Source organism: Lactuca serriola, chromosome 6 (genome assembly GCF_051521515.1).
Source record: "Lactuca serriola cultivar US96UC23 chromosome 6, Lser_US96UC23_V15, whole genome shotgun sequence".
NCBI classification, from domain to species: domain Eukaryota; kingdom Viridiplantae; phylum Streptophyta; class Magnoliopsida; order Asterales; family Asteraceae; genus Lactuca; species Lactuca serriola.
Genome location: NC_136413.1, coordinates 165351900 through 165376516, shown reverse-complemented (window position 1 = coordinate 165376516; position 24617 = coordinate 165351900). Strand labels below are relative to the sequence as shown.

Here is a 24617-nt window from a genome sequence, read left to right as displayed (position 1 = left end):
TTTGAATAATTTGACTGTTCTGAACCAATTAAATTATTCAGGAAGTCAAAACATGCAAAGTGAAACACAAGAATAATACTAATCCCATATGGCCTCAAACCTTTGAGTATAAATAAAACACCTTTTATTTATCACCATATCGATTACTCATTATTTGTTCTTTCGGGTAATCAACTTCTTACTTGAATTACTACTACACTTGTCCCATGCTCTTAGCATGCACACAATGCTTACCTATGGTTCTTACTTTGTGAAATAGATCAAATGTGCACATTCCCAATCATACTCATCTCACAAGTCCTAATCCTTTTTTCATAAGTGAAAGAATATCAAATTCTTTCCACTTATAGAATATGTTAGATTCTAACATTTTATGCAATGATCCTTTCGTAATGCCATAGCACAAAAGTCACAGTGACTATTTCCAATGGAATTACAAAGTCCTCTATCGAAGATTGTTACAAGACAATTCCTTAGATATGATGTCTCTCACTCAAAGTACATTCCTTTGAACATCCTTTTGCATAAAAGTTTCTAATCTAGACATTGATTCTCAATATCCAATTCCCAATATGGAAACGTTTCCATATTTTCCATATGACAACTCATTCTTAATAGAATCTTTTCTATTCATAATAATGTCGATGTGGTCCATCCAATACTATACTTCCAACTACTCACAAGCGACCAATCCTTGGAGAACTTTGGATTGTCCTTTGATAGTTGTCTAATTATCTTAGTCAAAACCGATTCTTGTCCTTTTCCCTCTAAATGCACTAGACATTTGGAAAATTTTAGAATGGTCAAATATTATAGCATTTGCAATCGATCCTATACCCGAAGCGTATGGGACACGATGCATAATGTCTTACATAAAGATTCGATACTTTATCAATATTCTGCCATAATATTTTATGTGCTACGTTCTCTCAATTCGAAATATGAAGAGGAATGCCGTAATCATAATCGAAAATTAAGAACACGCTATGTATCCTTTGACTAATATTATTAATATTCCACAACCTAAGCCTTTAGATTTGAAATGAAGCATAATATTCTCTCCCTTAATTATAGCAAAACAACTATTCAACCCTTACAACTTTGCAAAGTATGACTCTTGTTTTCTATAATTAATATTGCTAACTTGCAATACTTGCCTTAATAATCATGCAATCATAACATTTATGCTCCCACTATCACGATGATTATTACAACCATAACACTTATGCTCCCACTAGCTTTGACATGTATTCAAAAACAGCTTACTTTCAGAAAAACAATGCCTATTGAATTTCTTTAAGTTCATATTTCTAATACTCAATGCTTTGATAATATTTTATCAACGCTTCTTAAACTTATACACCTTTTCCTTAGATAGTTTATATGTGTGTCTTAAACAATTTAGACTAATTGCCAAATATGATAATTCGAATCATGGAAAGGGATACCGTAACCATAATCAAATTCGAGAATACAATTTTCACAATCACTATCTTCTTAAAATCTTCCTTAGTGAAAGCATTTCCTCAGATTCATTTTCATGAAGGAGGGAATCTTATGACACTTAGATTTTAATGGTGTATGTGTTCCTATCCATGTGAATTTTTCAAAACCAAAGTTTGCGACAAATCCAAACTCATATGGACCGAACCTTCTCAATCTTGATTTCTTGCCTTATGGTAACACGGCTGCCCACCATGTCTTCCAAGTAGTTAAGAAGCTCACCCTTTCCTATCAATGTACTTTCAATTGATCAAGGTCCTTGCCTTTTATGCATTCAAATGAGAACTCATATGGCTCACATGCATAATTAACTCAATTGGAACGGTATAGAAACAAGGTAATGTCAACATGATAGGTTGTAAACCTCTACTCGTGTGCTAGTGATGATCGATAAGGTTTATTCCTGATTTGTTCTTGAAACCTTTCAAGACCATTAAGACTCCCACTGACTCCTTGACATATAAGATTCTCTTGTCAATAAACATTTCTTGACAAACAAATATTCAAGAGTTAGTGTAGCCTTTATCAAGACAAAACATTTCATAAAATTGGTCCTAGTTGGTCTTTGTCTTATCCAAGACATCACAACTTTCCAATTTCAAATGTGCGAGAATAGGAAAACCTTTTTCCAAATTCTACATTTGATGAATGTTATAAACCTTCTTAAGACTTGTCACTCAATATTACAATCTTAACTCTAAGACTTGTTTTGAAATGAAGTATGATTGACTTCTTGATTTAACCATTTCTTCAATTCTTGATCCTTCTTCTTAGACATACAATTGTACTAAGACTCACTTAGAGGATCAAATGAGATATGGTTCTTAATCATTAAGACATATCATAAAGCATAAAAGGTATTCTCCCTTCTTCTTAGAATAGAGAAACTTTTATCTTTCTGCCTACTTGATTCTTCTTATTCGTTCTGCTATTGATTTAAACCTTTTTCAATCAATTCTGAATTACACTTAATCTTATAAGTATAATCATGTTTACTAATTCTTTAGTAAATCATGATGAATATCTTTGTTACCCTTGTGGTGGACTTGATCAACACACAACTTTATGTACTCGATCTCTTAGTCCTTCACTTGACACTTGGTCAATGAATTAATCTAGTTTACAAATGTGAAATTTCTCATTCATCGTGCAACCGAGTTGCATGATTCCAAGTTTCTGTCCAATTGAAACTTGGGTGATGAGAAACTCTCCCTATTTGGTAAATTCTTGACATTTCCACAATTATCATAATTAAGTATCACATCCACTCGTAGAAATATACGAACATCAATTTTTCATAATGATTTCATTGGAAGGAAAATAAATAAATAAATAAATGAATCAAACCAAAATTTATTTTATTCATAAAAGCAGCGGAAAACATTTGTCCTTACAATGCAAAATCAACTGAAAAACTATGTAGCCAAAAGAAAAATTCCTAAAAACTCTATCATAACTTTCTAAGCTCAAAATCTAATCTTCAAATCCATGCGATCGAGATCCATTTCTTCGTGATTAGACTTATCTTGCTCTTTCATCAAGCTTCCTCTCTTTTCACTGATCCTGCAAAACATTCAAATGCAAACTTATCACATCATGTATTAAGAATCAACGAATAGGAACTTAATGGAGTTAGATAGTGGATTTTACCTGAAGCATAGTCATACTCTTTGACTCTCCCATCTTTTGGACTCTTCAGGCTCTTAGGGCAGACTTGTATCCAACACCCTTTCTCTTGACAGCAAACGCAGGTCGGTTCTCCTAGAACGTCCTCGGAATCATGGTTGGTTGACTTTCCCAACAAATATGCTCCATTGCTTTGTCAAATCATTTCTGATTCAGCAGCAATGAGCATGTAAGTTAGGTCAATGAGGTTATCGTCATGATCCATCATATAATACTTTCTTTTGAACTCATTATATGATTCAGGAAGTGACTGCAAAACCCAGTTCACAGCCAACTTATCAGGGAATGACGCACCCAACATTATCAACCTATCGATGTGTGATTTCATTCCTAGAACGTGGGCACACACGGGTTTACCATCTTCATGTTTCATTTCCAATAGGGCTTTAGTGACATTGAACCTTTCAATTCTTCGATCTTGTGGGTTAGGGAGAATAATTGGAGGAGGTGGAGGAAGTGAAGTATGATTTCTTGTTCCTCAATCGAATCGTGGAATATCATCTTCATGTGGAATGCTTGTTCCACGGGATTTGGGAAGATCATAGTTGTTGTACTTTCACATCTACAAAACAGAAGAAAAATAATTCAAGTTAGTTGATTGATTGAGTCCTTAATAAGTCACCCAAATGAGATATTAAGGCTAGGACCCAACACAATACGCTACAACCTAGAAAAGGGATGCCGTAATCTAGTTGCAGAATATTTGAAGGTAAGTGAATTACGATTCACTAATTTCCACCAACGAAAAACGAAAAGGAATTTAAGTTTTAAATCTATGAAAACTCCTAGATCCTTGGAGATTCATTGAACATTTCAACGGCATGTTTAAATCTCGATATGCCCCTCTAGTTTGTGACTGGGATGCCGAGGATCACAAAGCGGGTGTGAATAACCATTCAAACTTACATGGTGCCCTCACATGTTACAGTCACCTATTCGATGTGCCGGTAAACCACACACGCTCCACCGAACTATGACAAACATTGAATCACCCTTTGCTACCTTTGCTTAGAACCATTTAGTGTGCCGGTAAACCACACACGCTCCACTAACGTCTTCACAAGGGTACAAAGTGTAATTTCATGGAATTGCATCAATTCACTTTTGCCTAAAGTAACTAATATTGGGAATTTGTAAAACATTTAGTTACTTTTGTACTTCATTATACTTATAATGGAAGGTTTCTGTCCTATCCTACCTGTTCGGCTAACGACCCTCCACTAGTCAAGAGTGCGGTGGGTAAGAGTGGATACCCATTCAATCGTCATTTTATAGGCAATTTCCTTAAACACCCCTTATAGACTAGCTTCGTGAATGAGGCCTACTAACGGTAAGACAGACTTTTACTCATACATATATATAATGTTAGACTTTTAATGTTATATATAGTATAGGATGTATTTTACACTTTTAAAATATTATGTGGTCAAATTTAACAATTATACTTTTAATTCAATTAAATTGTAAACCAAAAATTTATGGAATTATTAAACCTCTTTTAATTATACACCTTAATTAATTAGTAAAACCATGAGGGGGGATTTGAACTTTTCAAAACAATACTAGGGTTTTAGAATTTAACATTCCTAAATTAAACTTTTAATCAACTTTTAAATTCCAAAACTTGAGGTAAAGTTTTGAAATATTTCAAAACATTAGGGTTTGGAATTTAAATGTACATCAAAATTAAACTTTTAATCAAAATTTAAATTCCAAAACTTGAGGGCAAGTTTTGAAACCTTTTCAAAACATTAGGGTTTCAACTATTTAAATTTCAAAACAAAACTTTTGAGTTCAAATTTAAACTATAAAACCTAAAGGGGGGAAATTGAAACTTTTCATAACACAAGGATCAAATAACAAATAATATAAGTTAAACAATTAATTTCATCATTATTTATATTTGACCTAATTTCGAATTCTTCCAAAATAAGTTACTCAATTAATACAAATAATCCAACTTTAATCATATAAGGGAGTTATTATCTAATCAATTGGTAATTATCTTTTGTTTAATCAAGGATATACTCATAAATATGTATAAAATCGGATTTTAATGATCTAAAACAGATAAGGCAAGTATCCATGAGAAAAACAGCAAGAAATAACGAAATCCCCTCTTTCTGACGCTCGAACTCGCCGAGTACCACACTGGACTCGCCGAGTTGAGGCCTACGCGTCGAGTACACTGTGGTACTCGCCGAGTTCATCAGGAAGGTTGGCCAAAAATTGATTTTGTAGCTTGAATAAACACACAATGCATCAATACAATAGAAACCAATCAAGGCTCTGATACCACTGATGGGTTTTAGCCATAAGAACATCATATGTGCTCATGCAAACCCTAATGCTTGGATCTAGGTTTCTCTATTGTACATGCAATTCATCCAAGACTATAAACCCTAGATCTAGCATATGATGATCAATATAACATATAAATTAGGTTTTAGATCATACCTTGATTGTTATGTAGCAATAACAATCTCAAATCCTTCTTGTATTGACTTTAGAAAGCTTAGAGTCACAAATGTCACTCCTCTAATGGTTCACAAACACCAAGAGCAAGAGGATGAAGAAGAGAAGAGAAGGAGGCTGCCCAAAACGTGTGGAAACCCTAGAAGGAAGCTTAGCCACATTTTTGGGGCATAAGGGTTCTTTAAATAGTGAGGCTATTAGGGTTATCTAACAAGGAAACCCTAATTTGGATGCTTAAGCCCTAAGCAACCCATGGGCTCCTTCCTTAAAGGCCTTGGACGATTTCTAATGGGTTTCCCAATAGAATTCATCCACCTCTTTAATATGGAGTCCATTAGCTCAATATTCAACTATCATACAATTGACAGTTCTAGTCCCCTAGTTTAATTAATGTCTTTTAGTCACAAACTTAATTCTTATTAATTCTTGACTAATATTAATTAAAAAATATGATTTCTCCTTTAATATATTATTCTCATAATATATTAATAAATCATATTTAATCATTTCTCTCCATTATTCATCCTATCAAGTTGCTTTGGTGAAGGAAACCCAAAAGGACCATGCACCATCGGGTCAAGTACATACCAAAATAGTTATGGACTTAGACACTAATCCAACACATCTAACCTCCATCTGGAACACCCTGAAATTCTTATGTGCTACATATGCTAGGAATATGAAAACTGATTCCAACCTTGCAACAGGTGCGAAGGTTTCTTCATAGTCGATACCCTCTTCCTGGCAGTAACCCTTAACCACGAGTCTCGCCTTGTTCCTTATAACATTGCCCTCTTTGTCTGGTTTGTTGCGAAACACCCATTTCAGAACAACCAAAGATGCATATAGTGTAGTGATAATCAATCTCCAAACCTTGTTTCTTTCGAACTCATTGAGCTCGTCTTGCATTACTGGTACCCAATCAAAGTGATCGAGAGCAGTATTGATAGTTTTAGGTTCTATCTTAGAGACAAACAAATTAAACATGCAGTATTCACTTGAGAGAATAAAGCAGTATGTTTTGCTAGTTGAGATCTTGTAAGAACTCTTGCAGACGATTCACCAATCACTTGTGCTTTTGAATGATCTTTGGTCCATTTCGTTAGTGGAGGGTAGTTCGGATCATAAGATGGATCCAGTTCAACATTCAAGTCTTCAAATTCTGATTGAATGTATGTATCATCATTCGCACCTATATTCTCCCCCTTAAATGATGAATGAGTCCCAAAGGTTGGATTTGCTTCTTCCCCCTCGACTGCACATTCATGTGCAACGTTTGAAGGTGAATCCTCTCCCTAGAAAGGATCACTGGATTTTTTTGGTGCAAAAGGTTCCTCCTAAGGACTTGCATTGGAGTTAGAATTATCCCCCTGGAATGTAGTGCTCGTGTCTTGAGGAACGTTCATAGTTGATGGCTGATGGTCCATGTCTTTCGTAGCTTCATCAATTATCTTCTTCAATTCATCGGCCTTTTTGTCAGTTGCTTTTGGTTCAGAAGAGATAGCCTTCTCAGGTTCATCAAATAGAAGCATGGATTCTTCATAAAGATTAGCCAATGGAATGGTCACTTGGTTCGTTTGAGGAAGGATCTATTTTGCTTGACAATCATTCGCTTGAGTTTTCTTCAAGTAATTATCATCGAATGTGACATAATAGTTTTCTTCAATCCTTTTGGATCGTTTGTTTAGAACCATATATGCTTTTGATTTTAGCGAATATCCCAGAAAAATGCCTTCATTAGCCTTCTCATCAAACACGTTAGGTTTTTGTTTATTGATGATTTCATAGGGAGTTACAGAGAATCTTTTATTAAGAAGACATTTGTTTGGAGTAAAACAAGCAGTGGCAACAACATCAACCCATAAGTATAAAGGCAGGTTTGCGGATGAAAGCATGGTCCTAGCAGCTTCACATAGTGAAAGGTTTCGTATTTCAACGACCCCATTTTGCTGTGGAGTATAGGCAGCAGATAAATTGTGAGAGACTCCCTTATCATTAAGAAATTTTTTGAATGCTTGGTTCTTGAACTCTAGACCATTGTCACTTTGAACATTGCGAGCCACCTTTCACAGTTGTAACTCAATTTTCTTGATAAAATATTTAAGCTTAGGAGTTGCTTCAGACTTCCCCTTTAGAAAGAACACCCAAGTGAAACGAGAAAAATCATCTACAATTACGAGAATATACTTATTACCACCTATACTTTCGATTGCAGATGGGCCACAAAGATCAATGTAAAGTAGTTCTAGTGACTCAATAACCTTCGTAGTCACTATATTTGGATGACTTTTCCTGCTTTGCTTTCCCAATTCATAGGCGGCACATAGATGATCCTTTTCATATTTCAAGAGGGGAAGACCTCGCACATGATCACCAAGAACTAGATTGTTGACATCTTTGAAATTGAGGTGTGAAAGTGTGACATCTCCTAATTTCTCGGCCAGAAAAGACCGATTTAATTTATGCTTTTTAAAATAAAATCAGAGAAATCTTTTTAAAAGATGTTGCGGAATTGGTCCCCAAACAACATATGATAAAAGTTTATCAAAATCCTTCATTAAGAAGGTATATATTTTCCATATATATATATCAAAACCTCGGGATGTCATGTTCCGATACAGATCAAAAGCATAAACAAGACATTATAAGCCTTTCAACAATTATTTACAACTGCTGGCCTATAATCCAAAAATCTCTCGTCGTCCTCCGACTATGCTCGGGGTCCACTTCCTGTAACATAAAAAGCTGAGTGGGTCAGGCTTGGGAGCCTGGTGAGCATATAGGGTTTTCAACCCACAATAATAATAAACTTACTAAGTTCATCAATCAACAATAACCCTGATTACCCGTTCCCGTTATCCTTACTTTATGTCCCTAAACACTTATCACAAGGGACCTAGCCTAAACAATATCATCCGGATGGACACTACTGCTAAGGGGTTTCCCCAGCCATACATGTCCTAAAGGCAACCATGAGGGGGATGGAGTACAGCGAATGAACACTCTCAGTTCATTAACACCTACAGGTTGCAGACCTTCTAATGTTTCCCACTTGACTGTCTACAAAGTCCGTGGTCGTCATCCAAACTCCGCTAGATGACTGGATCTCAAAACACATCGAGGCCTCTCCTCCATTTTATTTTATCACACATCACTATCTACCCATGTTCTACCCAACATATTTGTAGATAAAAATACTTATACAGTTTAAAACTTGTATAAACCGTCAACTCAACAGTCACCTCAAATAAACAATTAATATATTTACACATAGCACGTATTATAAGGTAAATACTTCATATCTATGTGTAAAATGAAAGTGACTATACACTCACATGATTTGGTGATAATCGGGCGGCAATTCATTTCCTAAAACGATCGTTTCTAATAAAATCGAGAGTTTTATTGAGAAACCGGGCTTTGCAAAAGTCGGGCTTCGAAACCGAAAAAATAAATTTTCCGGGCTTCTCGGGCACTTCGTGGCGTATTCCGGGCTTTACAATCGATATCGGGGCTTTGCGGGATGTTAATATGAAGAAAATATGGGAAAAGGGTTTAAAAGTGGCAAATTTTGAAAGTTACCCGGGAGGTCTCGCACCCTTCTATTTATAGGGGTGAGGCTTCTGATCCAACGGCTAGAAAGAGGACACGCGTCGTAGATCCGAAGGCTCACAGGGAGGGCTCGCACGTGGGCTGCACATGGCTCGCACCTGCGAGGGGCTCGCTGTCGCCTCCTGATTGGACCGCGGTCTAGTCTGAGGCTTCGTACGTGGCTCCTTCTGCAAGGCTCGGACACGAGGAATGGAACACGCGTCGGACCTCTAGTGGATTGGACTTCGGATGCGAGGGCAGGCGACACGTCTCGCCAGGTGGCTTCGGTGACACAGCATATTTCAGATACGTGGCACATGCGAGGCGAGGGTGACGTGGCACATCCGGATGAAGCTTATCTATGCGAAATTTCTCGAATTTTGTGCCAAAATCTTCTAAAATTCATAACTTTCGCATACGAGCTCTGTTTTTGACGTTCTTTTTATGCACGCGTAGCTAAAATTACGCTCTACAACTTCCGTTTAGACTTCATCGGCTAATTTTGATTTTAAATTTTATATTATTATTTTTAACAGACCGGGACAGGAAATCCGTTAAAAATTCATAACTTCTTCATCCGACATCCGTTTTCGTTAGACTTTTTACCGTTGTGCTCCTAATGATGAGACCTTTAATTCTCGTTTAGGTTGTGTCGGCTAAAAATTGCTCGATCTAAAATTCGAGTTTTTAGCTGTCTACTACTAAGCTGAAACTTCGAAAAATCATAACTTCCTCATACGAAGTCAGATTTGGGGGTTCTTTATATCGTACTTCTCGGTTTAACAACTACTACGACTTTCGTTTAGACTACTAAGGCTAAAAAGTAGTTTATTGAAAACTCACTTTTTTTACATCATTCAGCATTGTGTCGGTTTTGTCGCAAAACTTCGACATGTCATAACTTCTTCGTTATAACTCGGATTTCGGCATTCTTTATATCCCTAAAATCCTTCTTTAGACCACTACAACTTTTGGTAAATATATCGGGCTTATCTCACACTTTAATTTTGATGCTTATTTTTATTCTTAATTAATTAAACCCTAATAATTAAGCATAAAACACATAATTCACATAAAATTCACATAATTCCTTTTCATTTCTTCTAAATGAGTTACAAAGGTTAACCTAGACCATTATGCCAATATTAATGCCTAGCCTAGAAACACGAGCGTTACAACTCTCTCCCCCTTAGGATGATTCTGTCCCCGAAATCACACAGCGACAAAAAACTACGGGTAGCGACTCACTATGTCACTCTCCGTTTCCCAGGTGGGATTTGGCCCATTTATATGTTTCCAACGTACAGGCACTAAATTGACTATCTTACGTTACAACTTCTTAGTCTTACGGTTAACGATTGCGTAAGGTTCTCCAATTAACCTCTTGTTTTCATCCAACCTTAATTCAAAAATGGGAATTATGTCGGGCACACCTCCCGTGAATTTTCTCAAATAACACACATGAAAGGTGTTATGAATACTCTCTAGTTCTTTCGGTAATTCTAGCTTGTAAGCTTGATTCTCGATCCTCTGAAGAACTTTAAATGGTCCAATAAACCTTGGACTCAACTTTCCTCGTTTCCTGAATCTTATAAGTCCCTTCCATGGCGAGACCTTAAGTAAAACCGAATCTCCAACATCGAAGGATATCGGTTGTCTTTTCTTGTCAGCATAACTCTTTTGTCGATCTTGAGCAGCTAACATCCTTTCCCTTATCACTTTCAACTTTTCAGCAGTCTCATGGACTATTTCAGGTCCCATAAACTGCTTTTCTCCAGTTTCCAGCCAACATGATGGCGTGGAACACTTTTCCCCATACAAGGCGTGATAAGGTGCCATCCTAATGCTTGAGTGGAAACTATTATTATAGGAGAATTCTACTAAATGTAAATGTTCATCCCAGTTACCTTGAAATTCTAGGGTACATGCTCTCAACATATCCTCCAACGTTTGAATCGTTCATTCGCTCTGACCATCGGTTTGTAGATGGTAAGTTGTATTGAAACACAACTTGGTACCCAATTCCTCTTATAGACTCCTCCAACACCTTGAGGTAAAACGATTGTCACGATCGGATATAGTCGTTAGCGGAACACCTTGAAGCCTCACAATTTCCTTCACGTAAGAATTCGCAAGTTTATCCATAGACCATTTCTCTTTGGCTGCTATGAAATGCACACTCTTAGTGAAGAGATCAACGACCACCCAAATCATGTCGTGACCGTTCCTTGTTCTGGGCAGTTTAGTCACAAAATCCATGGTGATGTCTTCCCATTTACCCCTGGGTACGCGTAAAGGTTCTAAACTCCCATACGATTTATGATGTTGTGTCTTAACCCTAGCACAAGTTACACACTCGGCCACATACTTAGCAACATCGAGCTTCATCGTTGGCCACTAGTAATAGGGTTTTAGGTCCTTATATATTTTCGTACTGCCGGGATGAATCGAGTACAAGGTCTTGTGAGCTTCTTCCATCAGAAGATCTCTTACTCATCCCGTCTTAGGTACCCAAATCCTATCTTTGAATACCTTCAATCCCTGACCGTTTATATCAAACACCAACGTTTTACTCAAACATTCCTCCTTCCGGTCATTTTTCTCTAAAGCTTCCTCTTGAGCTTTCTTTATACTTTCCACAATTGTAGAGACAACTTCAATTCTCAACGCTCTTGGCCTTTTCTTTTCGAGGTTCACCTTCCGACTGAGAGCATCAACATCAACATTTGCTTTACCAGGGTGGTAAAGTATCTCACAGTCGTAGTCCTTGAGTAACTCTATCCAGCATCGTTGCCTCATGTTTAATTCCTTCTGATTAAAGAAATATTGAAGACTCTTATGATCAGCGAAAAGTTTACACTTTGTGCCATAAAGATAATGCCTCCATATCTTTAGGGCGAATACTACCGCTGCCAACTCCAAATCGTGAGTGGGGTAGTTCTTTTCATGTTCCTTCAATTGCCTTGATGCATACGCTATCACTTTATCCCTTTGGGTCAGAACACAACCTATAAACTGCGAAGTCATCAACTCCTTCAGGCAACGAAAGAATCGGTGCTTCACACAATCTCTTCTTCAACTTCTTAAAGGCTTCCTTATGCTTCTCATTCTAAGCATAGACAGCTCCTTTGTGGGTCAAAGCTGTCAATTGAGTCGCGATCGAAGAAAAGCCTTAGATAATTCAGTGATAATATCCAGCTAATCCTAAAAAGCTTCAGATCTCCATAGGACTTTCAGTTTTAACCTTCGAGTTACAAAATAAATCCTTATTGAGGACTCCTTCTTTTTCTTGGAATAAGTACTTTCCTTCATTTATTGTAACAGACTGGTGGGTCATGCTCTAATGATCTCTCATTGTATATTGCACTACTTAGACTCAAATCTCCTTGGTACAATTTTCGGAACAAACTACACCTTCCTTCATGTTCTAATGTGATACAATCACAGTTCAACATGTATCATTCCTAAATATCAACTTCTTTAACAATGCGTGCGATGCTTCTGTTGATCACTTTAATCATCTTTCACCTCAATCTTCTGGCTTAAGTCACATGCTACATCGAACTTGGTTCTCTGAACCATGTAACATACCCATCTTAGTCGGACTCGATTCAATATAACCTCTAAGGTCGGAATAACAATCATCTTCTTAGTCATTACCGAAATGATGGTAACAACAGACTAGAACAAGACGGAATCAAATACTAGCTCCTTGGTAACCTTGTGACTTTCCCTGGTCCAAGTACGAGTCATGTGCTTCCGGTAGTATAGGCCTCTGCTACCATTCGCACCTACTCATACTCGTCCCAAGTATTGTCTCGCAGTTTCTCCAAATCGCCATACAAGAATTTCACATAGTCATTCAATTCATCATATGACAAAACTAGGGTTTATATTATTTCCTTGAAACGATTACACAAAGGTTCAAGTTTACCCTATACTATGCGTCTAATAGGCCTAACCACTTGTTACTAATCACATTACTACTTTATAACTTGATCTTCTTCTTTTGCAGCCTTAAGTGTCATCTAAAAGGCTCTCGCCTTCGGCTTTGGTGGTAGATTGGGCTTTGCAGCATCCTTCCTCTTTGGACAGTCTTTATAAACATGCCCTTCTTCATGGCACTCAAAACATACCCTCTTGTCGGATGGACACACGTTGGCATAATGCCCAGTCTTTCCACATTTGAAGCAAGTCACCTCCTCACTACATCTCCCAGAGTGCTTTTTCTTGCACTTCTCACACCATTTCACTTCACCTCCTCCTCCAACAAACTTCTTAAACTTAGAAAATTTGCTTCTCTTGTTGGAACCTGAAGTTCCTTCAAATTTTCTCTTTTCACCAACTTCCGCCCTCTCCAGACCCTTCTCTCTGATCTAAACCTCAACGTTCTTAGCAGCCCAGATGGCGGCTTTCAAAGTGGTTGCTTTCTTAACCATCGGACCAAAGTTCGTTGGTAATCCGAGGGAAAACTTGTTGATCTTAGAGAGTTCAGTTGGAACCAGGTAAGGAACAAGCTTCATCTTTTCAGTAAAACTAGCAACGTATTTAGTAACACTCATCTTTCCCTTCTTTAAATTCTGGAACTCATTATTAATTTCCAGAAGATCCTGCTCAGAGCAGTATTGCATTTTTAGTTGTAGTACAAAGTCTTCCTAAGACATCTTACTAGCTTCTCCCTTGGGCATCGAATTAGCTAGTAACTTCCACCAGTTCAACACACCAGACTTTAATAGAGGAATTGCAAGTGCGGTCTTTTGTTTGTTGCTGCACTCCCAGATAGACACGGCGGCTTAGATGCCATGAAATCTTTGTATTTGCACCCGCGTCCATCAACTCCTCCATCCTGGTTGTTTTGTCTAACTATCGGTGGGTTGGCTTGACCAAGAGTCCCACTATAGTTCCCTCCTACTGATTGCCCTTCATTCAATACGGGCTGCTCAACAGGCATCGTAGTCTCTTCCCTATGTTGTTGTACTAATCGCCTTGTCTCCTCCATCTGGCGATCTAACATCATCTGGATCATTGGTTGTACCCCAGCCATCGTCATTGGCTCAGGTGCAGCTCCTACAACAGGTACTTACTCAACTACTTGAGGTTGAGGCTGTTGATCCTTGTTTCTGTTTGCATTTGCAACTCCACTACGAGTTCTTGCCATTACAATCTATATACTGTATAAGGCGAATTTAGGTCTTTATCCTTGTTAGACATATTAATTCCCTTATCACTCCGAAACTTTTACATGTTAGTTCTAATCTCGTAATCGTACGGTTAGAATCCTACACACATAAGGTTTCCAGATCCGGTCGGCAACAGACCATAGATCCGAACAAATAATGGCATATATGGCAAACATATAACATTTAGCACATAAGGGCATTTTAGGCATCTTTCCTAAAATAAACTAGTGCTCGAGTCTAAAATACGGTAGACACTCATCTCACAATAATCACTTAGCATTCTAAGTTTAAGTCTACAAATCCTACAATTTCTTAGTTCTCTTAAACGAATGCTCTGATACCAACTGTGACATCCCCTAATTTCTCGGCCAAAAAAGACCGATTTAATTTATGTTTTTTAAAATAAAATCAGAGAAATCTTTTTAAAAGATGTTGCGGAATTGGTCCCCAAACAACATATGATAAAAGTTTATCAAAATCCTTCATTAAGAAGGTATATATTTTCTATATATATCAAAACCTCAGGATGTCATGTTCTGATACAGATCAAAAGCATAAACAAGACATTATAAGCCTTTCAACAGTTATTTACAACTACTGGCCTATAATCCAAAAATCTCTCGTCGTCCTCCGACTATGCTCGGGGTCCACTTCCTGTAACATAAAAAGCTAAGTGGGTCAGGCTTAGGAGCCTGGTGAGCATATAGGGTTTTCAACCCACAATAATAATAAACTTACTAAGTTCATCAATCAACAATAACCCTGATTACCCGTTCCCGTTATCCTTACTTTATGTCCCTAAACACTTATCACAAGGGACCTAGCCTAAACAATATCATCCGGATGGACACTACTGCTAAGGGGTTTCCCCAGCCATACATCTCCTAAAGGCAACCATGATGGAGATGGAGTACAGCGAATGAACACTCTCAGTTCATTAACACCTATAGGTTGCGGACCTGCTAATGTTTCCCACTGGACTGTCTACAAAGTCTGTGGTCGTCATCCAAACTCCGCTAGATGACTGGATCTCAAAACACATCGAGGCCTCTCCACAATTTTATTTTATCACACATCACTATCTACCCATGTTCTACCCAACATATTTGTAGATAAAAATATTTATACAGTTTAAAACTTGTATAAACCGTCAACTCAACAGTCACCTCAAATAAACAATTAATATATTTACACATAGCACGTATTATAAGGTAAATACTTCATATCTATGTGTAAAATGAAAGTGACTATACACTCACATGATTTGGTGATAATCGGGCAGCAATTCATTTCCTAAAACGATCGTTTCTAATAAAACCGGGAGTTTTATTGAGAAACCCGGCTTTGCAAAAGTTGGGCTTCGAAACCGAAAAAATAAATTTTACGGGCTTCTCGGGCACTTCGTGGCGTATTCCGGGCTTTACAATCGATACCGGGGCTTTGCGGGATGTTAATATGAAGAAAATATGGGAAAAGGGTTTAAAAGTGGCAAATTTTGAAAGTTAACCGGGAGGTCTCGCACGCTTCTATTTATAGGGGCGAGGCTTCTGATCCAACGGCTAGAAAGAGGACATGCGTCGCAGATCCAAAGGCTCGCAGGGAGGGCTCGCACGTGGGCTGCGCATGGCTCGCACCTGCGAGGGGCTCGTTGTCGCCTCCTGATTGGACCGCGGTCTAGTCTGAGGCTTCGGACGTGGCTCCCTCTACGAGGCTCGGACACGAGGAATGGAACACGCGTCGGACCTCTAGTGGACCGGACTTCAGATGCGAGGGAAGGAGACACGTCTCGCCAGGTGGCTTCGGTGACTCAGCATATTTCGGATATGTGGCACATGCGAGGCGAGGGTGACGTGGCACATCCGGATGAAGCTTATCTATGCGAAATTTCTCGAATTTTGTGCCAAAATCTTCTAAAATTCGTAACTTTCGCATACGAACTTCATTTTTGACGTTCTTTTTATGCACACGTAGCTAAAATTACGCTCTACAACTTCCGTTTAGACTTCGTCGGCTAATTTTGACTTTAAAATTTATATTATTATTTTTAACAGACCGGGACAGAAAATCCGTTAAAAATTCATAACTTTTTCATCTGACGTCCGTTTTCGTCAGACTTTTTACCGTTGTGCTCCTAATGACGAGACCTTCAATTCTCGTTTAGGTTGTGTCGGCTAAAAATCGTTCGATCTAAAATTCGAGTTTTTAGGTGTCTACTGCTAAGCTGAAACTTCGAAAATCATAACTTCCTCATACGAAGTCAGATTTGGGCGTTCTTTTTATCGAACTTCTCGGTTTAACGAATACTACGACTTTTGTTTAGATTACTAAGGCTAAAAAGTAGTTTATCAAAAACTCACTTTTTTTACGACATTCAGCATCGTGCCGGTTTTGTCACAAAACTTCCACAGGTCATAACTTCTTCGTTATAACTCGGATTTCGGCATTCTTTATATCCCTGAAATCCTTGTTTCGACCACTACAACTTTATGTAAAGATATCGGGCTTATCTCACACTTTAATTTTGACGCTTATTTTTATTCTTAATTAATTAAACCCTAATAATTAAGCATAAAACACATAATTCACATAAAATTCACATAATTCCTTTTCATTTCTTCTAAATGAGTTAAAAAGGTTAACCTAGACCATTATGCCAATATTAATTTCTAGCCTAGAAACACGAGCGTTACAGAAAGTCTCTTATGCCACAACAAACTATCGTCTATGGCAGCCTTACTAAGTAGACAAATAGAAGGCTTCCCTCGTATCAGACTGATGTTCAATGGATACACCTCGCCTTTTCATTTTGATTTAAGCAGAATTGTTTTCGTCTTCTTTTCGATAAATTCAGAAGCTTCATCGTCAAACGATACCTTTAATCGTGTACCAACAACCAATTATGAAACACTTATTAAGGTGTTTTGTAGTCCCTCAACATATGCCACTTTGTGAATAGAGAATTTCCCATTAGTTATCATGCCATAAACTTTAATTTCTCCAAGTACATTATTACCAATCTTTACAAGACCACCATTCTTCAGTTCTCTGTATTCTCTCAGCTGCTCCTTTCTTCCTGTCATGTGCCGCAAACAATCATTGTCGATATACCATTATGTATCAAACTATTAGTCACATATAATCTACAAAAATTAAGCAGATTTAGGAACCCAAAGGTGTTTGAGTCCTCGTGAGCCTTTTTTTAGTAACTGGATAAGCAATAGAGAGCTCAATCATATAAGTTCGTTTTTATTAAGGTTGTTTGCTATTTCTTCTTTATTGTGAAGACCTTAATATGATCATCTTTCAAATTAGTTTTTTTTATTCTTATTTGATTCAAAACAAACTTTTTCTCTCCCTCCTTAGATTTTAAAGTAATGTGAGACTCTGAAGCAACCTTTGCCTTCCCTTTATCTTGTCGCGAGAATTTGGAAGAGTGCGAAACTCCTGGTTTAGAAACGAAGGTGGTTTTGGGAGATGATTTATGATTTGAATGAGAAGTAGTTTTTAAGATAGTGGATCTATGATGAACTGTGTGCTTCAGATCCTCAAGGCTGTTAGACTGACGAGGTGAGGCGCTTTCGGATTCGCGTGCGAATTGGCCTTTCGGCTTTTGGAATTGGCATCTGATCCAACATTCGTCTGAGGATGGAAACGCTTTTCATGATGAACATAGTTAGGATTCCTTAACCTCCAGAATTGCTTTCGTTCCCGTAGATTTTTCTTGTACCTGGCATTTCGTTGATGTTTTTGGGCTACAAACTATTCAGCAGATTTGTGAACATTCATTTTGGCCCTTGTCTTTCGCACATGAGTGTCTTCATGAACTGAGGAATTGTCAGTGGGATTATCCTTGGTTCCACTGGAACTTCCCTTTTCGTAGGTGGCATTAACCTTATTCAAAGGTTCAACTACATAACTTCCTTTAACTCTCTAGTAAGTCTTTTTAGAGAGACCTACGGTTTCATCTGCATTTTCAATTGGGGCGGACTAAAAGCAGGCATAGCGTTATAAGCTTTCTTTTTCTGCTTGATTTCCTCAAGCTTGCGAAGATGCTACGCCTCATCATATTCTCCCTCCTTCTTCTCGTTCATTCTTCTCAGCATGCATTCCTTAGCCAAGTGATTCTTGTCGTGACAATAGTTGCAATCATAGACTAAATCACCTGCAAGCTTTTTCTCTTTCTTATCTTCTTCTTTATAAAAACTATTCACTTTATCCTCTTTTACCTTTTCTGAACTGTAGCTTCCCTGCTAGTTTCGATTTTTATTAGAAGGAAACTTTTTCTTTGCGGATCTTTTAGGATTCGACACCATTAGAGCGAACTCTTCATTCGTCAGTTCACAGTCAGAAAGGTTAGACTCAGCATCATCCTCAACAACTTGTTTCCCCATGCTAGACACAAATTTTGTTTCTTTATTCACTGCACTTTCGTGTGATTTCACGATCCCTACTAGCTTTGCTAAGGTATAATTTATGAACTGCTCGTGAGCTTTCACCATTGAAACCACGGACATCCAGTCCAACCTTAATCCATTCACAAATGTTACCTTATGATCGATGGTTTCTCATCCAATCCCATGCTTAATCATCATTCTCAAAAGATGATTGTAGCGATTGAATGTTTGACTCAGATTTTCATCAGCATTTTGTGCGAAAGCACCAAATTCAGACAACAAGAGCGTTTGAGTAGAATGCTCCAGATCTGCATTTGTTGAATAAAGCTCTTTAAGCCTATCCCATATGGCTTTGGCTGTATCACAAGAACTAACAAGAGGAAACGTATTAGACTGCAATGCGAATCTAATGATTCTCATTGCTTTGATGTTGCTCTGCAGCTTGTCTCTCTCATCTTGAGGAACTTCTTTGACATCAAGAAGAAGTCGATTAAGGTCGGTCTGAGTTTTAATCTCCCTTCTTGTTCCAGAGTGAACAAAACTTCTAATAGTAATAGCTTGCCAGATGAAGTAACCATTATCTTCTAAACCTAGAACATAATGTTCAAAGTGAAGTGCCCAGACTTCATAGTCGTTGGGAAAGAGAATGGGAATCCTTGTTGTTGATCCAGTACTGTTGATGGAATTGATTTGAGAATCGTCGTGCGACATTTTAACAAGATTTTCGAAACCTGTTCAAGAATCAGACGTCTAAAAACTTAGGGTAATATTGATATTACAATGACAACGTCAAGAACACAGAGATGACGACCGAACAAGATCCAATATTATCGGAAACCCTAATAACTTCTTGTGACAAAAGAAATGTGTATAGATTACATAGTCTCCTGCTCTGATACCAGTTGATGAGATTAAAATTTAAAATATCGATAAGATTCAAATAGGTAATGCAAAAACACAATGATAATCAAACATATATCGAATCATTAAAAGTCACACCTGAGTTTCACTCGATGAAGAATTTCAACTGTAGAGGCGTGATTAGGGTTTACAATGATTTCCAAAGATAAAAGAGTTAACCTCGTACGGTGCATGCATGCACTACAAATACATAAACCCTAATTAATAGGACGGTTGGACATGTCCAAATCGTATACATATTGGACTAAATACAAAACAGCCCAATGATTCAACACCTAACACCCAACAGAGCTGATCTGTGTCCGGAGTCATTACGGACTCGGGGTTGAGGCAGACCAGATGGAATCGATCTAGGCTCGGAGTTAATGTGGAATCGGGGTTGATACAGACCCGATACATCTTTGTATTGTTATATATGTTGTATGTGGTATTTTGCAGGAACTCACTAAGATTCGTTCATACAGATGTTGATTTACTGTGTTTCATGTACTTCAGATGATCGCGGGAAGACAAATGTTTGATTGTACACATTCACCTACAGTTTCTGTGATTCTGCGTGCTTTGATACTCTCATATTTTGAGATGATTGTATTTGATACTTATGTTTTTCATGACATTGTTTTTGGGAAACAATATTTTATCCTTAGTTAAAAATAAAAAAAATTGTTTTGAAAAATGGGAAGTCTTACTGATATCTATCGAACTCTCATTTTTGTTGAATTGTAATTTTCAAGTGTTGAATATAACTTAGGTTTCTTAAATCAAAAAAAAGTATTAAAAACCCCTCTCTTTAGTTATATTGTTATTTTATAAATATTTATATGAAAGATTTTTATTAAGTTGCAAACGGAACTAGTCTCCGTGGATTCAATCCACTTTCCATTATACGTTATCTTGTGTGCAATATCTAGGGTTATTTAGTTTGTTGGCACCGACAACCACTGTGGGAATCCTTTCTTCTAATAATCTTCACACAGAACAATTGATTTTAATAAGAATCCACTTAACCCAATTGAAAGAGCACAAATTGTTATTCCATCTGTATCCAACAACAATCTCACATACTTGACAGCAAAACCGCCTCTACTGTCATCTCTCCATGTACAACTGTCCGCGCAACCTGAAAAATGGAAATTCACAAGACGATTTATCAAATCGGAAGGTTGGTTAGCTTCTCGGCCCCTCATCGGTTGCCTCAACCAAAACCAATTCCGTTGAGCTTCCATACTGGGACTGAAAATCACAGTATCCATGATTAAGCAATCTTTATTAATTTAATGACATAAAGATTAGGACATCTATCTTTCAAAGAATGCACCACACCAGCCATCATTTCAAAAAAAATGTTTTCTCCCTTTCCCACTAGTCTTTTGAAAGGATTCACCCAATTAATTTCTCTATCTTCAAACTCAATCTAAATTTAAGAAATGTTGAACCAAACACCTTTAAAGTTTTTTTAGGCAAGGTTCCATCAAGCTTGAGATTATGAATGAATTTAACGCAAGAGAACCAAAAAGAACCGTCTTCATATATTAGTCTCCGTGATCATTTTCGAGAGAATAATAAGGTTGGCCACATCCGGTTTAATAACCACATCCCAAACAACCTAATTAAATATTATTTTCTGATTATCACCTCCCCTAAAAACCTTGTTCTAAATTCTAATAATTTCAAACAAACTAATAACTCATGAACAAATATTATATAATTATAGATAAGTTAAAGGGGGTAAAAGTGAAACTTAAAAGGGGCCTTAATGTAAATTCATCTAATCATTATTGAATTGGTGGCCCATAACACTATCCCTGCACTCTATGGGAAAATGAATGGATAAGACTTAAGTGCTCTATTTTTGCAAAAAAATCCACAAAATTGACATAGAAGAAAACTGTCGCTTTAAGTAATGATTGATAATTTATGTCAAAGAAAAATTGTGTTTTGCTTCTTCCACGTGGCTATAAAAATAGAAAGATATTATGTATTAACTGCATACTGTCAACAGAATTTTGAAAAAAATGGAGAAGGCTTCCATGGGTTCTTTACAAAAGAAACCACATGCCTTGTGCTTACCAGCCCCAGCACAAGGCCATATAAACCCCATGCTAAAAGTTGCTAAAATCCTCCATTCCAAAGGCTTTCATATAACCTTCGTTAACACCGAGTTCAACCATCAACGGCTCCTCAAATCTCAGGGCTCCGACGCCCTACATGGCCTCCCTACCTTCTGCTTCGAGACGATTCCCGATGGCCTTCCTCCGTCACAGAACCCTGATGCCACGCAAGATGTTGAATCCTTATGCAAGTCCTTCGATAAAAATTTTATGGGTCCCTTTAAAAGTCTCCTTACCAAACTGAATGCTTCATCTTCTCCGGTGACTTGTATAGTGGCTGACGCTGTTATGGGCTTCACCCATGATGTGGCCAGCGAATTTGATATCCCCGAGATAGTTCTATGGACCAGCGGTGTTGGTTGTCTAATATGTATTCATGAGTATCCCAGTCTTTTAGAGAGAGGTTTAATGCCACGTAAAGGTAATTATACACTCAATTTTCTTCGAACATCAGATATATGTATGGATGTATGCGTTTATACATATATACATTCATGTGCGTATGCACTTTAGTTTCTAATTTCATCAGTTTTCTACAGATTCGAGTACTTTAGTAAATGGGTATTTAGATACCGTGATAGATTGTGCACCCACCATGTCTGGTTTACGACTAAAAGACATGCCTTCATATTTCAGAAACGCCAGCTCTTTTGACGAATACATGGGTGAGTTTTTGTGCTTACAAGTTGAGAGAGCAAAAAGAGCTTCATCTATCATCATCAACACCTTTCATGAACTAGACCATGACCTTTTAGAGATGCTTTGTTCAATATTTCCTCCATGTTATGAAATCGGTCCTTTAAATTTACTAGAGAAGACAATTGTTGATGAATCTGTAGCATCACTCAGTTCAAGTCTCTGGAAAGAAGAAGACAAATGTTTGAAATGGCTAGAATCTAAACAACCATCTTCAGTTATTTATGTGAATTTCGGTAGCCTCACAGTGATGACATATGAACACTTAGTCGAGTTTTGTTGGGGACTTGCAAAGAGCAATTATTCGTTCTTATGGATAATACGTCCAGACCTCGTGAAGGGAGACTCTTCCGTTCTTCCAGCAGAGTTTTTGGAAGAGACAAACAGTAGAGGGATGTTGGCTAGTTGGTGCCAACAAGAACAAGTTCTAAATCACCCATCAATTGGAGGGTTTTTAACACATAGTGGATGGAATTCGACAATTGAAAGTATATCCGGTGGAGTCCCAATGATTTGTTGGCCATATCTTGGTGACCAACAAACAAATTGTTGGTCGTGTTGCAACAAGTGGGAGGTTGCCATGGAGATTGACAATGATGTAAAGAGAGAGGAAGTTGCGAAGCTTGTCATTGAGTTGATGAATGGAGAAAGAGGGAACGAGTTGAGGAAGAATGCAATCGACTTGAAGAACAAGGCCGAAAAAGCATGTGCCTCTCCTTTTGGTTCATCGATTGTTAATTTGGATAAAGTGATTCAGCTGCTACATGCATCTACAAAATAACTCATTATCTATGATGCATGTGTGTTTATCATATTATAGACCATTTGATTGCTCAAAGTGATCGATGTTGTGTTGTAGATGTAATTTTATTATTTTGCCTTAATTTGGAAATCGTTCATGTTCTTAGGGTTGATGTGACATTTTTTTTGTAAACAATATAGGAACAATGTTCAAGATGTGTGTCTTGATCACCGTCTCATTATATCATCTTATATCATCTATGTGAGGAATCATAAATGGATCGGAGTCGTTATTATAATAAAATATTTTGTTATTCTAATAAAAGAATAAGTTTATTTTTTTTATCATGTGTTATATATTAAAGCTTTTAATTAATGTCATCTTATAATAACGACTCCGATCCATTTATGATTCCTCACATAGATGATATAAGATGATATAATGAGACGGTGATCAAGACACACATCTTGAATTATAAGTAAGATGACATTAATTATTTTGTTATTCTAATAAAAGAATAAATTTATTTTTTTTTATCATGTGTTATATATTAAAGCTTTTAATTAATGTCATCTTACTTATAAACCTATTGATTATTTTTTTTATCATGTGTTATATATTAAAGCTTTTAATTAATGCCATCTTACTTATAAACCTATTGATTATTTATTTAAAATTTTAAATTTTAAATTCCCTACTCTAATTACATTAAAAAAAATTAAAATAAAATTAATAAAGGTTATAAAGTCACATATTTATTTAAATCAACGATTATAACCATTCAAATATCTCTTAATTAATAATTTATTTATTTATTTTTTAAATAACTGATTCAAAATCTTGGGTTTTTAATTTAATTAATTTTGTAACTTTGCTTTCCACGGGTTATAAACTAGTATCTAAATAAAAAAGAACAATGTTCACTCATGAATTAAAATAAAATTTTGAGGAAGAAAAGTCGAAGGCGCCCCTCCCAAACAAACTCCAGTAGAAAGAATAATGTCTTTTCTTAGACGTTAACTATAACTTTCAAGTATAGATTTTACAGTCTCTCGATCTAATCAACATATTAAACATTTACTTAATGAAAACCTTAAAATAGTATTTTAGAATAAATGTTATTACATCTTAACAAAATCTTTCTATACTAATAAAAGAATAGTTATTAATTTCACTTGTCATTTTTTTCATAATTTATATTTTCTTTTCAAATGCTCTATAAAAATGACACTTGTCATTTTCTCATTATTTTTTATTTTAAAAAAAAATATTGATTTTGATAATAAATTAGGTAATTATTTATTTGATCACTGATTTT

At 36.8% G+C, this 24617-nt stretch overlaps 1 protein-coding gene across 1 annotated transcript; it reads left to right on the top strand.

Annotated features, from left to right (window-relative positions):
- The first annotated feature begins 21732 nt into the window (after positions 1-21732).
- LOC145057304 (7-deoxyloganetin glucosyltransferase-like) lies at positions 21733-23641 on the top strand. The gene is made up of 2 exons (XM_079005109.1): positions 21733-22282; positions 22401-23641. Exons 1-2 carry the CDS (start codon positions 21766-21768, stop codon positions 23336-23338), a joined length of 1455 nt encoding a protein of 484 aa, XP_078861235.1. The 5' UTR covers positions 21733-21765; the 3' UTR covers positions 23339-23641.
- The last annotated feature ends 976 nt before the right edge of the window (positions 23642-24617 follow it).